Source organism: Ambystoma mexicanum, chromosome 6p (genome assembly GCF_040938575.1).
Source record: "Ambystoma mexicanum isolate Mex_15411 chromosome 6p, UKY_AmexF1_1, whole genome shotgun sequence".
Lineage (NCBI taxonomy): Eukaryota > Metazoa > Chordata > Amphibia > Caudata > Ambystomatidae > Ambystoma > Ambystoma mexicanum.
In genome coordinates, this window is record NC_090935.1 from 346555355 (window position 1) to 346570063 (window position 14709).

General features: G+C 49.3%; 1 protein-coding gene across 1 annotated transcript in view; it reads right to left on the bottom strand.

Moving 5' to 3' along the window:
* Positions 1-14709, bottom strand: part of AGXT2 (alanine--glyoxylate aminotransferase 2) — a 988366-nt gene that overhangs the window by 445732 nt on the left and 527925 nt on the right. The window contains exons 6-7 of the mRNA XM_069627115.1: positions 12335-12428; positions 11507-11600 (exon numbers count right to left, since the gene is read on the bottom strand). Coding sequence (XP_069483216.1) covers positions 11507-11600; positions 12335-12428 — 188 coding nt within the window. The remainder of the gene's footprint in view (positions 1-11506; positions 11601-12334; positions 12429-14709) is intronic.

Below are 14709 nucleotides of genomic sequence, written 5' to 3' on the forward strand. Positions count from 1 at the left end.
CAGACTGATGTACGCTATATAAATACGGATAAAACAAACAAACATACAGTTACAGAGGACAGACGCCCGGTACACCCTCCTTTGGTGCTGCCGTTTTGCCGCAGGCCTTGTTCAGCGCAGCCAGTTCGCTGTAGCGGCCGATTGGCGCACCCTTTTTGGCACAGGACCCTTTCTGGCGCGGTTGATTTGTAAGCCAATCGCAATGCTGGAATAGGTAGGGCATGCCACTGCATGTGTCCACCTTCCACAAGACACCATATAAACACGCAGGTAAAATGCACGAACCTGAGACACACAAGTAGGTCCCACGGAAACATAAACACAGGTGAGCTGAGTCATAGGCGCCTTATCCAGCAAGGGGGCCACAGGCAGAGGCGGTTTACTGGGCTAGAGTAAACCGCAGACAGTGCACAGCACCCACTGCACTGTCTCTTGGCGCTTTAGATAATAGGTGTTGTTATTACCCAACTCAATGTGCTTTGCAACTTTGTAAAATTACGTCAGTACTGCCAGGAAAGAACTCTTTCCCTTTACAGAACTCGGATGCAGGCACATGTACCTGCTGAGCTATCTGACTTAACAAGATTCGTGAGACCTGCTGCGGATTAGTCATAGCTATTGGAGGAGGGAAAAGGGCTCCCCTTAGATGTCTTACTGTAACTGGAGTCTAAACCCCACAAGCTGTAGACGGAGCTCTGGGCTGGCACATTTCCTCATTGGACTACTTTAGTGCATTGGAAACAACATGTGACCTGTAGGTTACACGTGCATGTTTGCCAAAGGGCTACACCCACGGAGCTATCTTACCAGCATTGGAACCGGCAGCCTGCAACATGCAGATAATAGGTGTTGTTATTACCCAACTCAATGTGCTTTGCAACTTTGTAAACTTACGTCAGCACGGCCAGGAATGAACTCTTTCCCTTGAGTTCTATACAGAACTCGGATGCAGGCACATGTACCTGATGAGCTATCTGACTTCACAAGGTTCGTAGGACCTGCTGCAGCTTAATCATAGCTATTGTCGGAGGGCAAAGGACTCCCCTGATATGTCTTACTGTAACTGGAGCCTACACCAAACAAGCTGTAGACAACAAAATCAGGTAGCAGAGACATCAACCCACTGTGCTATTTATTTGTGATTTGCTACAGTTTACATAGAGCGCTTTACAGCAGAGGCATCACCACACCAAGAGCTCTTTTGCAGCAAGCTGAACTTGTGACCTGAGTCTTCTGTAAAATGTGCCTTATCAGACTGAGCTGTCTTTTTGGCACAGTATAGACTCAGAGAGAAAGCATCTAGCTATTTGAATAAAGACTTAACATGGGAACAAAGATGGGGGCGGGGTGGACTGTCTGGGACACCTTCCAGACAGACGCTGCAATGTGTCTAAGAGGGGAAATCCCACAGTGTAACACATCTGTGCACATTACCTCCATGTAAAATCTTCCTCGTCCCAGTACTTTCCTCATGAGGCCCCTGCCTCCGACACAGGAGCTTCTTCTATTTCTTTAAATCCCTATAACTCCTCCCCCACATCCACATCACTCAGTTTAATTTTTCCTGCCTGGCAGGTTGGACTTTTTCTTCCCGGTGCGGGGCACTGGGGAGCACCGATTGCTGGCCCCCTTGGGTGGGGGCTGTGTGGCCGGGCCTTCGGCTCCCTCGGGTGCGGCACTGCTCCTGGGTCCCCTGCGGGGCTCGGGGTCCCAGTAGAGCGGGATAGCCTCGCTCGGTTCTTTGCTGGGTTCCGGACCACAGCGTAGGCATTGTGTCCCGGGTCCTGCTGGGTAAGGAGAGGGGAGGGGGCTCTGTGCTTGCTGTTTTTCCCCTCTCCTATTGGTATGGCCATCTTGGCGTCCCATTCATGCCGGCTCCTTGGTGTGCCTTACGGAGGCACGTGCCTCGCCCGGTTGTGTTTTGCAAGTTTGTAGGCCGGCGCGAGGACATCACGGTCCGGGTCCTGCAGGTGCCGGGATGCGGTGAGGAGTTCGGGGCTTTGTGAATGTTTGTGCCCTGATTCTCCTGCCGCTGGGGCCGTGCAACGACATGCCTCCTGTTTGATGCGGCGTTGCCTAGGGGATTGTTTTGTTTGGTTTTTACCTCTTGGTTGGTGCCTTCTGGAGGGGTACCCATTGGCTCGACAGGTAGCGAATGGAGCTGCCAGCTACATGATGCAGGGCTCAAGCCACCTCTCAGTCCTGTGCTGTGTATACAGGTTGCGAGTTAGTGGTGTGTTTGTGTCTGTGCTAGCCATGGACGCTGGCACCTTGTCCTGTCTTCTTCCTCTGAATTGCGGGACGGACGAAGGAGATGAATTTGTTTTACCTTGTCCGGCATGGAATTATGGAAACTGCTAATGCATCATGGAAGTAACGGCCATGCAAGGGGTTCCCAGTGCCTCTTCTTTTAGGGCCTAGGTCCCCCGGTGCCGACGTGTTGCTTTCACGCCTCCTCTCAGAAATGTAGAAGTAATATGGCAGATTGCGTCACATGTCTGTGCTTAAAGGGGTTCTCGGAGCCCCTGGTGCCGGTGGAGGGGGCTGTTCCTTCTGTGAGTTTTCCGGTATAGGCATACCCCAGGTATGAGGTTGCCTTTGGTGTCTGCTAGCCGGGATGGCTTGCATTGCCCCGTTTGGTGACAGCACTCTGCCCGTTGACGCCAGCTTGGTGGCTCCTCTGTCGGCTTAGGGGGCCATGGTCTGCTGGACTACCGGGCTATCCTGTATCTTCCTTTTGAGTCCGATCTTTTTGTCGGCTGACAAGCATGCTGTTATATTGCAGCGCAGGCCTGCTTCAACGTCCTGTGATTTTCCTTTGGTGCAAATGCAGTGACTGGCGGTTTTCCCTGGCTCCTTGTCTCTATCTTCTGTGGTTCTGCATCTTGGGTACTAGGCTCCTTCCAGAGGGGTTATCAGTTCCTGTCTCCTCCTGTCCAGGTTTGCATGGTTAGGACTTGGTACCCGGCTCACAGACCAAGTAGTTGGCCATGGTTTCCGTTCTCTCCGAATTGTTGTTCTGGGTTACCGTCTTGCTCGTTCTTCTTCCTGTTCGAGGTCAAGTTTTCTACTTGCGGTTGTTCCTGGTCCCTATGCCTTCTAGGATGTGTCACCTGCTTATGTGTCTCGAGGCCCTGCACTGCTTCGTCAGGACGGAACGCTTCAACGTGGAGGCTTTGCAGAACGTACTCTGGATGTTGTGCAGGGGGGATTGGATGAGATCACAGCGTTTTCGGTTCCGAGTGCTCCCTTTCGGGGTGCGATCGGCTCCCAGAGTGTTCTCCATGCTGGTGACTCCTTTGGTGGTGCATTTGCATCTGCAGGGAGTGCAGATTGTTTTCCCTACCTGGACGATTGGTTGGTCGAGGAGTCCTGTCGGCAGGCTGTCCTGCCTCATCTCCCTTTAGTCTGCCAGGCATTGCAGGACTGGGGTTTGATAGTGAACTGGCGGAAGTCTGTGCTGGAGCCTTCTCAGGACCTAGTTTTCATTGAGGCACTGGTTTGCCCCGGGATGGAGAGGGTGTTCCTGTCCCTTGAGGGTCCATCGCTTGCTGGCTGTTCGGGCAGGGCTCTCAGAAGGCAGTATGTCTTGGCTCGCCTGTTGCTGGAGTTATGGGGCACGTGGCGTCTTGCGTGTTTTCTAGTTCCCTGGGCCCGTCTTCAGTTACGTCGCCTAGTGTTTTATCCTCTCTCCCACTGGCTCTCAGCTCTCGAAGCTTTGATTTCAGTGTACCCAGCGCTGCTGGTCTCCCTGCTATGGTGGATGGGGTTTCCGAATCTACAGGCTGAGGTGTCCATGGTCCTTCCTCCAGTGACCTCTCTTACTACCGATGCCAGCGGAATGGGTTGGGGGGTCTACATTGGGTGTGCTTTCAGCTCAAGGGTTGTGAGATCTGGGGAGAGCAGTCGATCATCCAATTGGCGAGAGTTGAGTGCCATTCTCCGAGCTCTGGTGTACTTCGAGGGGTTGCTGGACGGTCAGGCGGTTTTGGTCCGAATGGACAATACAACGGCCTTGGCATATGTCAACCGCCAAAGGGGTTCTGTCTGCTCATTGAATGCTCTGATGGGCACCTGAGGGAATCGCATCTGGTGTCTCTGGTGGCCTCACATATCAGGGGGGTGGACAATGTTCGAGCAGATCTTCTCAGACGCCAATTTCACTCCTCTGCGGAGATCTGTGTCAGATTCGGGACCCCTGTTCTGGACCTGTTTGCATCCCCGGCCTCAGCAAAAGTTGCCCTCTTCTGCTCTCGGTTTCAGGCCGAGGGGGATTTGGTGGGTGGACGCCCTCTCTGTACAGTGACCTTGGGGTTTTCCTTTATGCCTTTACACCTATTCCCCTTCTGCCCCGGGTGGTTCGGCGCATCAGAGTGTCCAGGTTGACTGTGTTGTTGTTAGCTCCGTTCTGGTCCCGCCGGGGTTGGTTCCCCTCTCTGTTGGGGCTTCGGTCCCAGGAACCTTGGCTGGTTCCGAAGTGGCAGTGTCGCCTTCAAAAGGATCTGCGGTTGGAAGTCCGCCGGATGCAATGGGCAATGAAGCTATTGCACGGTCTAGGCTGATATTTCAGGGGGTCTCAGGTCCGTAGTCGAGTCTATAATGAATGCTCTTAGACCATCCACTCTGAAGGTGTACGGCGGGCATTGGGGCTATTTCCGAGACTGGTATGGGTGGTCTGGGATCCTTCCCCTGCGTTCTGGCCTCCCTGCTATCCTTCAATTCCTCTGGGAGGGGTTTTGACAAGGGCCTGGCGGTTTTTCCATGCTTCGCTCTCAGTGGGCCTCCATTTAATTCCTTTTGGGGGACTCTGATGGTCACTTGGATGGGGAGGTGTTGGTGGGGGAAGTTGCTCCGGGGTTGTTCTTCTTCCCGTCCTTGTACTTATAAAGGGCTTCCCCCTTGGAATCTCCCTCTTGTTTTACGGTTCCTTCAGGGGCCTCCTTTTGAGCCCATTTCCGAGATTGATATCGAACATCTTACACTGAAATCTGCCTTTCTTATTGCCATCACTTCTGCCCGTAGGCTTGGGGAGTGTGGGGCTCTTTTATGTCACCCTCTTTTCCTGAGGGTGCTGCCGGACTCGTTGGTGCTGAGGTGTGGTCCGAAGTTTCTCCCTAAGGTTGTTTCTCGGTTTTCACACCTCTCAGGATCTGGTTCTCCATGCCTTCTTTCATGATGTGAAAACGCCAGGGGTTGTGGCTTGGCATAACATTGATGTCCGGCGGGCAGCGTTGGCGTATTTGGCTAGGTTTGCTCTTTTCCGACGATCTGATAGTCTTCTGATTGCTTTTGGTCCGGCTGGGGCTGGCCGTAAGGCATCCGTGGTTTCCATTTGCCGGTGGTTCCGTGTTGTGGTCTCCGTGGCCTATGTGGCTTCTGGCCTGCCTGTGCCTGCGCACTTTTAGGGGCGGTCCACCAGGGGTTTGGCGGCTTCCTCGGCCGATGCTAGGAGGGTTTCTCTGCAAGAGATTTGTATGGCTGCCGCCTGGGCTGGTCTAAGCACTTTCATCAACCGCTATGGTTTGAGTTTCTCCCACTCTGGGGTTGGTTCCTTCAGGGTTGGAGTTTTGTCTGTGGGGATGTGAATTAAGAGTTATTGTGGGTGTGTTTTGCTGCACTGTTTTTGGCTCTGTGTCTCATTGGGACCTTTTCCCCATTGTTGCTTTGGTATACTTTGTGAGGTAAGTACTGGGACGAGGAAGAGTGGACGTGGAGGTAATGCTCTGATTACTTACCGCTAATCTTCATTACTCCTAGTCCTACTCTTCCTCGTCACAGTACTGACGACCCTCCTCACCCTCCCTGCGGGGAAGGTCCCATGCTCCGGCTTGGTAATATGAAACTGAGTGACGTGCATGTGGGGGAGGAGTTATAGGGATTTAAAGAAATAGAAGAAGGTCCTGTGTCGCAGGCAGGGGCCTCATGAGTTCAGTACTGTGACGAGGAAGAGTAGGACTAAGAGTAATGCTGATTACCCGCAAGTAATCAGAGCAATCTTGAGCGCAGGGACTGGTACTGTGACTGGCCACTACATGGCAGTGCTTGCATTGAAATGCACTGTAGATGCCCGAGTACACCTTAGTACCTCACACCGAGCACCTTAAACCCCAGTCACATAGGTCTGTATGTTTTGGCGCGATACTGTCATTAAAAAAAATGACAGTCTTCGCGCCTAAACATACTGGCGTCGTAAGGTCCCTGCGCCGAACTGGCCATGCCAAACCGGCTCCTGCTGCGAACTGTCCATGCCGAATCGGCCCACGCTGGACCGGCTGCGCCAATACGTCCTGTATATATTCACAAACGTATTACTCTTCATTTGGGGCATGCGAACCATCACTGTTCTGCCGCCATATTAGGAACAGGCAGTAGCTGACTGGGCTAGGTGGAAATAAATGGGGCTGCCATTTTTGTGTGTCACGGACTCAGAGCATCGAACTTCATACCAGGCCCGCCGCCATTCGTGGGACAGGCAGTGTCAGGACAATTGTACAGATCAATGGTGACTGCCATTTTCGAGTCCGGCAATTTTGTTTTCCTCATTTAAGAAGTGTTTCTGCGCATTTGACTTCATCCCCTGATAAATTGTGTCAGTGATGGTAACCTCAGCTGGAATTTGAGTGTTCTTAAGGTTCATCCCTTAACATTATCTTAATATTGGAACTTTAAGTACAGCTTTGGTTGGACATTCTTGGCTCAAATCGGTAAGTGGCAGTGGGAGATACTCCTGCCTGAAGACAGCTGGGTAGCAGTGGACATCCTTTCTGGATGGTGATACCACCATGTAGAATCTTGGGAGCCACCACCCACATTTCTGGCCACACCAGGGGAACCACCAATTCACTAGAAAAATTGGAGAGACTTATTTAAATTTAACTTTGTTGCTTCAGGAGGTGAAAGATATTCTGATGAGCGCCAATTCTCACATTGATGTGCTGCTTAGAGACAGAAACATGGAGAATAATACAAAAACTGCCAGATGTTGTGGATAAGGGGGAGGCCGACGGGGGCAGAGAGGATGGCGATGAGTTGTATGGTATGGTCATGAAAAAATTACAGGCGCAGTTTGGGAAACAGATTAATATTGTGTTGGAAAGATACACGTTTCTCTCAAGGAAACAATGTGTGGGGGAAGCAGTGGGCTCATTTGTAGCAGATCTTAGGGTATTATTTCATCATATTTCATCATATGAATTCACGGGGAGGGAGGATGAGTACATCAAGGACCAGCTAATGAGGCACACATCAAACCCAAAAATTCAGGAGCAGTTGTGGCAGGCAAAAAACCCACCGCTTCAGGAGGCACTGAGAATAGATAAAGGAATGGAATTAACTAGTATGTGTTTGAAGGAGGTTAATACTAAAGAGAGCAAGGAGTTAGTGCATACTATAGCTAAAAATGTGGAGAAAGAAACCTGGGCTTGATGAAGCCAAGGTATGTGCAGTAAGAAAAAATAACAGTGGGGATGGGGACAAGCGGGGGAGTCAGCCCTCGACTGCAAGTTAGGGGCATGTGCCATCACAAGATACCCGTAAGGGGCAATCTACCAGGGGTGGATTTGAGAGACATGCCATGAATGCCAGTTCAACAGCAAATCCCAGGAGGTTGACAGAAATATAAAGTATGTAGGGGATGAGAAGGGGGAATGGTCCAACAGATTTGTACACATTGTGGGTGAAGTTGAGGAGGATGAGGAAAGGGAATATGTTCCCCCTGAAATTGAGATCATAGTGGCTGGATGCTCAATGAAAGCCTTGGCTGACTCTGGTTCTGTGTACACCATAATTTCAGAGGCAATGTACAAAGAAATCTGGGGTGAAAAGGGACATGTTTTACACACGACTGACATAAGGCCAAGTGCGTATGGAGGAGGAAAGATCGACATAATGGATTTTGTGTGGGGTGGCATTGCTTACAGAGCCAAACACATTAGGGAAAATATGTATGTGGCATCCAAGGGTGACTGTTTATTGGGGTGGCGTCACCAAGGCAAATGGTGGGATTCAAACTGCATCCATGGAAAGATCTACAGGTGAGATCCATGGGGTTGAACAGAGCAGAGAAATGTGCCCAGGAGGATGGGTCCAGATTCAGGCCGGTGATTCACAAGGGTATAGCGAAATTGAAGGGGTATTGCCACAAGATTCAGTTGTCTTCGCAAGCAATGCTGTGTGTGCACAAAGTGCAGAACCTTCCTTTAAGAGTGAGAGAGAAAGTAAAGGAAGAGCTACGTGGCCTGTGTGAGCAGGGTGTGATTGAACCCATAGAGAGCAGCAAGTGGTTGTCCCCCATTGTTGTCACACAACGCCCCGATGGGCGGATTAGATTATGTTAAGGGATTTAAACAGGAGTATCTGGGACAACAGGCACCCACTGCCCAAGGTTAGTGAGATGCTCATGACAATGGAAGAGGCTGAATGGTATAGTAGCCTAGACCTCTCATCTGCATACTACCAGGTGGACTAACAGCCGTCATCACGTGCGTTAACAGCCCTTATCGCCTCGATGGGCGCATATCAGTTCAAGAGAATACCTTTTGGTTTGGCGTCAGCATCTGCTGTCTTCCAAAAAATAATGGAGGATCTGATGGGGGATGTTCCTGGGATGAAATGCTTCCAGGATGACATCTTTACGGGGCCAGGAGTGAGGTTGAGCATGATGTTAGAGTGTATGAAGTATTACAGAGATTCGAGTGAGCGGGTTTGACTGTCAAAATGGGAAAGTTCCAGTTCTAGGTGAACCAAGTATCTGATTTATGTCACAGGCTCACAAAAGAAGGAACAGTGCCTTGTCCAGAGATGTTGGATGCCATTTAAAAAGTGCAATCACTGACAAACAAAGATGAGCTGAAGTCATTCTTAGGGCTCATAGATATAACACTATGGGCCTCATTCCGAGTATGGCGCTAACCAATGGCGCTATTAACGCCTTGGTTGATGCCGTACCCGGACCGGCAGCGCCTTGGTGGATGGCGGAATTACCGCCCCATTCCAAGGTTGGCGGGGCGGTAATTCCCCATTCACCAAGGCTCTTCCCCATTCCCAAATGAGCCCCCATAGGGCTCAATGGGAATGGGGAAGATGCAAATAACGGTGACCGTTCATTACGGTCACCGTTATTGGCTTGGAGGCCCCTTTGCGCCCTCGACTTTAACACCTGCTCAAAGCAGGCGTTAAGGGCGAGGGCGCAAAGGGAACTCGGAGTATGGCGTTAAGGGATTACCGCCACCGGTCTCGTTACCGGTGGCCGCTATCCCTTACCGCCATACTCGGAATGAGGCCCTATGTGTCACCTACAGACCACAAGTCCAGTTTAAGGCAAGATACTGATACACGCTTCCTTGCTATGCTGGAACTCGTAGTCACCTCACATTGCCTTGAGTAGGTACCCTGTCTGAATCTTAGCACAAGTAACTTATCAGCACTGGCCCCTATGTTTTACTTGTTCCCTTATTTTTTCTGTCAGTTGTGTGCAAATATACAGCATATGTATGCCGAGGAGGGTTATTGAGGCCACAATGTACGAAGCGAAAGCACAATTGATATTGGTTATGCCAACACTTGGAGGGACATTGGGTAATTAGGTGATCACTAATTTCATCACTCGCAAACCACTTTTAAAAAATTGCCCTTCAGCACCTCATCCCATAATTTTGAGGCTGACTGCAACCCTTCTTGGCGGTGAGAAATTCATAATGAGTGCAGAACGCTTGGAATGTTGCATGCAGTACAACATGTGGTATTCCTATTGTGAATACTGTAGAAGTCTTAATTACGCCAAATATGTAAGAAGGATGGTTTCCAGCTCCAGCTCTCATGACCTGATAAAGTAAGCCTGCGTTTAGACTTCTTAGTTATGCTAAAAGTACTCTTCAGTAACGCAATATATTATTATTATTATTATTATTATTATCATTATTATTATTATTATTATTAAACAAATTTGTAATGCACACATCCACCCAAGGGCATCTTGGCGCTAGGAACATTAGGCAAAACTAACCTACCCCGGGTATCTACAATTACAAGGTCCTCAATCCGTGCTTAAACTTGTAATGACTCTCGACACGTCTCAAAGTAAGTGGCAGAGCATTCCACAGTTTTGCCGCAGCGATTGAGAAGGCCCGGCCCCCAATACTTGAGAGACGAAAGGTGGAACATTGAGCAGACAGGCAGTACCAGATCAAAGAAGGCGCCCAAGAACACAGTGAACAAACTTATTCTGTAGGTACTCTGCCCCCAGACGATAGTATGACCGATACACTAAGCAAAGAGACTTGAATTCCACCCTCTTGGCCACTGGCAACCAGTGGAGAGACCGGAGTACCGGTATGATGTGAGGCCCATAACGAGAGTTAGTAGCAATCCGGGCTGTTAGATTTTGGAGTAGCTGCAGCCTGTGAAGTGAATACTGGGGCTAGGGCTGGGCTACATACAGGGCATTGCAGTAGTCAATGTGACTGAGCACCAAAGCTGGCACTACCAAAGGTCGCAGACGTCTGGGCAAGATAGGTAACCCCTTGTGGAGAACCTTTAGGTGCAAGTGACCAGCTTTACAAACCACACTAACCTGGGTGCAGCTGAAAGCGATGTGGACAGATAGACACCTAGATTCTTGACCACTGTCATCGGAAGAGGAGGAAAACCCAAAATAGGAGGCCAGAAGTAAGAATTCTAGAGAGAAGAGGTAGCGGGGGAGCCAACCACTAAGACCTCTGTCTTGTCCCCATTGAGCTAAAGCCAGTTGCTGTTCATCCGCCCATTCACGGCTGCCAGGCATCCACTCAAGGAGGACACAGCCTCAGATTGGTTAAGATCTAATCTAACAACAATCTGGGTGCCGTCGGCATAAGAGTAGCACATGTGTCCGTAAGATTGGATGAGACACACAAGCAGCTGTAAAGAGATTATATACAGCATCGGGGACAATGCAGAGCCCTAGGGGACTCCACAGGACAGTGGACAAGAAGAAGAGGAAAACAGGGGGAGCGAAAGAGATTGGCCCCTATCAGTCACGAAAGATTCAAACCAGGACAGTACAGGCCCAGAGAGGCCAGGCAGAGCCAGACGAGACAACAGGAGGGAGTGGTCAATGGTGTTGAACACGGCCGAAAGTGTAATAGGATCAAGGCCCCCACTCACTCCAGGGCCACTCGTCTGGAAAGGTCATCGATACAGAGACCAAGACACTCTTTGTGCCACGTCCACGACAGAATCTTGACTGAAAGGGGTCCAAGAGCTTCGAAGATTCCAGACAAGAACAGAGCAGAGGGGAAACCAAAGACCCCAGAATATTCTCACAAATACTCTAAATGGTATTTCATTCCACACATAAATACTGCATTATTATCATCGTCATCCTTGGCAACGGTTTCCTGCTGTGAATGGCCCTACCCAATATGCCCAATGGGTGTGAAGGTTGTAGATGTGCTCCTTTTAGAGTGCTTTAAAGACATGCAGCCCTATTAAAATTCTGGTGGTGGGGATTGTTTTACAAAACACGAACCTGGGGAACAGCTGCATTGCCTGGTCGTCTGCACTGGAGAATCTCGGCACTGTTTCCCGCCCCACGGACCACGGAACACATCTGGATTCATTGTCTAGAATGTAAGGGAGAAGAAATAAAGACATTAATGCGTAAAGTACATGCGTAAACATTTTACGCATGAATTTTACGTTCCCCCACATTTAATTGCATTTGTATTGTGAATAAAGGGCACAAGCCAGAATATCAGTTTCTGTCTCCCCCATACTCTGCCATACCAATGCCACAGCAATAACACTAGCATTCCATTTTCATGCTGGTGTAAATGCTGTGGATTCTAACGGAATCCATTGTAAACGTGGCCTTTCATGTGTTAATGGCAAGCAGCGTTTACTCAGTTTGCACTGCGCAGTGCAAAAGGGTGGAATTTTCCACTTGGTACACATGCTTATTGGGAACCTGTTTGCACGTAAGTGTAAACATAACGGGACCGTTCCGGGCAATTTATACAGGACAGGCCTGGAATATAAGGTCCATAGTATTGTAGAGCCTGCAGACATTGCACTGAGACATAATCATTAATCGTTAATATTAATAAATAAAATATGCAGCACCTTATTGTTTGGGTAGCCATCTGATTGTAAGCACTCTATGTTTGCAAAGCCCCTTGGATAGTGATATTAATTGGTATCACTGACCAACAAAAAGTATCTTTTTTTGGTGAGTTCCCTTTCTCAGGGAATTGTGAAAAAGAGTAGCATACGGGTTTGCAAACAGTTAAATCATATATTGCATAATCCCTTTATTTGAGAATCAATATTAGTTTTGTCAAAAAATAAAAGCACTCACTGTGTGACAACCAAAGCCATTGGCAAGACTTTGTTTGTAGGACCCGACAGCTGTCAACCCCAAAGCATAAGCACTGCCACCATGGTACCCTCCTCTGCGTTAAAAAGGAGAAAAGCACACCAGTTAGAGTCACTTTACATTAGTACAGAACAAGAACACATACAGACAGAGGCATGTTTCAACCACGCCAAAAAACGTGCAACATCAAGACATAGGGGTCCAACTTTCATCCGTCTCTAATTTACTAGAATTACGTTATTTATAGAGGAAAAGGATTCCCCTTAGAAGTGGGACAGTTTTCCAGTCTGTTGCGCACAGAAGATACATGCCCCAACAGTACAGAGAGCCATGGCATGACGAAGAAAAGGGCAATTCCTTTTTGGCCCTGTTCGGACCAGGAGGACCTAGGGCCCGACCCCCTGCTCAAACAGCAGGTAAGCATGCACCAACATGTGTTACTCCCTCTGTCCCCATAGGCCATCCCACCCTTCTGGTCCTCCTGTGATGTTCCCTTGTGCCCCCCTCCCTTCTCGCACACAGGTGTTGCCTGTTTTGCATGATTCTTCTACCCTGCTTCCCCTTTCCCCCCATTCCAGCCTACTTCTGCAGGAGTCTGTCCTGAATCATTCTGGTTTCACCATCACCGTCTTGTGGCCAATGCTGGATTTGACTTTTATGGACTTCATTGATTCACTGTGCATCACCCTTTCTCAATTCTCATGCTGGACTTCCTTTGCATCTTGTACTCATGGTGGCCCTGAATCGTGCTGTTCCCATTTTCATCTTGTATCCTGGCTTGCAACATTATGTGTTACTACTGACTTCTGCAATTGTATTTGCTCTCTCCTCTTGCTTCTCCACTCTTTTTGACTGCTTACTCTCTGTTCTCTCCTCCCCTTACTTTCTACTATGCACTTACTCTATCAGAATTGTCCCTGGACCTAGTATGATAGCAACCTCGTCTGTCCCCTCCCCCTTTCCCTTACTCCCACCCCCCCCCCAGCACTATCTGAAATGTCGTCAGGCTTAGTACGATAGTTGCTTGTTTTGTTCCTCCCCTCCCTTTCTGCACCCCCCTCCCTCACCTTTTGTTTTTTCCGGCTCTACCTGAAATGTCGTCAGGCCTTACTGTTCATGGCCTGTAAGAATGTCATTGTATTTTCCCTTGTTCCCTCCCTTGTCTTGAAGCGCTTTGAAACACGTTGTGTATAGGCGCTACATAAATAAACTATCATATCATATCATGGAAGTGCTAACTTAAAATAGGCAGTCAACTTATAACACACTAAGGGCCTCATTACACGGATGGCGGTAAGGGTTTACCGGTACCGGTATTTTACTGGTACCGGTAAATCCTTACTGCCTTACTACGAGGCCCCTTTGCGGGTTGGGGAATTTAACGGCTGCTTTTTGCAGGCGTTAAAAAACAACCCGCAAAGGGACCCAGGGAGCTAATTGCGGTACCGCAATTTGCAGTACCGTAATTAGCGCCTTCCCCATTCCCATTATGCCCTATGGGGCAAAAATGGGAATGGGGAAGGGCAATGGTGGAAGGGGGAATTACCGCCCCGCCAACCTTGGAATGGGGTGGTAATTCCCCTTTCCGCCAAGGCGGTGCCGGTATTTTACCGGCATGAACCATGGCGCTAATAGCGCCATGGTTCTCCGCCATCCGTGTAATGAGGCCCAAAGGGTAGTAAAAGTAGCATGTAATGCACATTTATTATTGACTTATTTCTTTCTTTGTTGGTGATATACATGTAGCCCCTGACCCAATTTGCTTGTTACCTGAGGTAAATAAAGGTTTGAAGACGCGGACATTCGGGTGTGATAGTAATGTATTACCTTTTTTTTTTTTTAAGACTGTACCATCGGCCCCACCACAGGACTCGATGTAATGAAGAAAAGACGATAACAAGCTGGACACAGCCTCCACTGCCCAGGAGCGGGCTGGGAAGGGGAGAGAACAATGAGGAAAGAAATGGTTAGAGGAAAATAGACAGTTGCAGAGGGAAGAAGGAGACAGAGGCAGCGACTATCAGGTCTCTGGTGTAGCACTCCTGTGGCTGTAGGCAGCTTCTCTCCTGGCCCATGACGCCTGCTGTTGTAATCTTCTTCCACGACTGTGGGACAACGTACTTTGTCTTGTGTCTTGTCCATTCTGCAGCTCCTCTCTACTTTAGGGGTGGGTGGGTCCGGGTGAAGAAAGATTTGCACGTTCGTGGCAACCTTGGGTGAATAGCATTCAGAGTGCTAGCAAGCAGGAGGTCTGCTCCTGCAGGCCATCATATATAGGGGAAAAATGGCCTGAGGCCATGCATATGTCCGTTGGCATGGCCGCCAATGGGCTGGCTGGAGCCGACCTCCCTTGCACA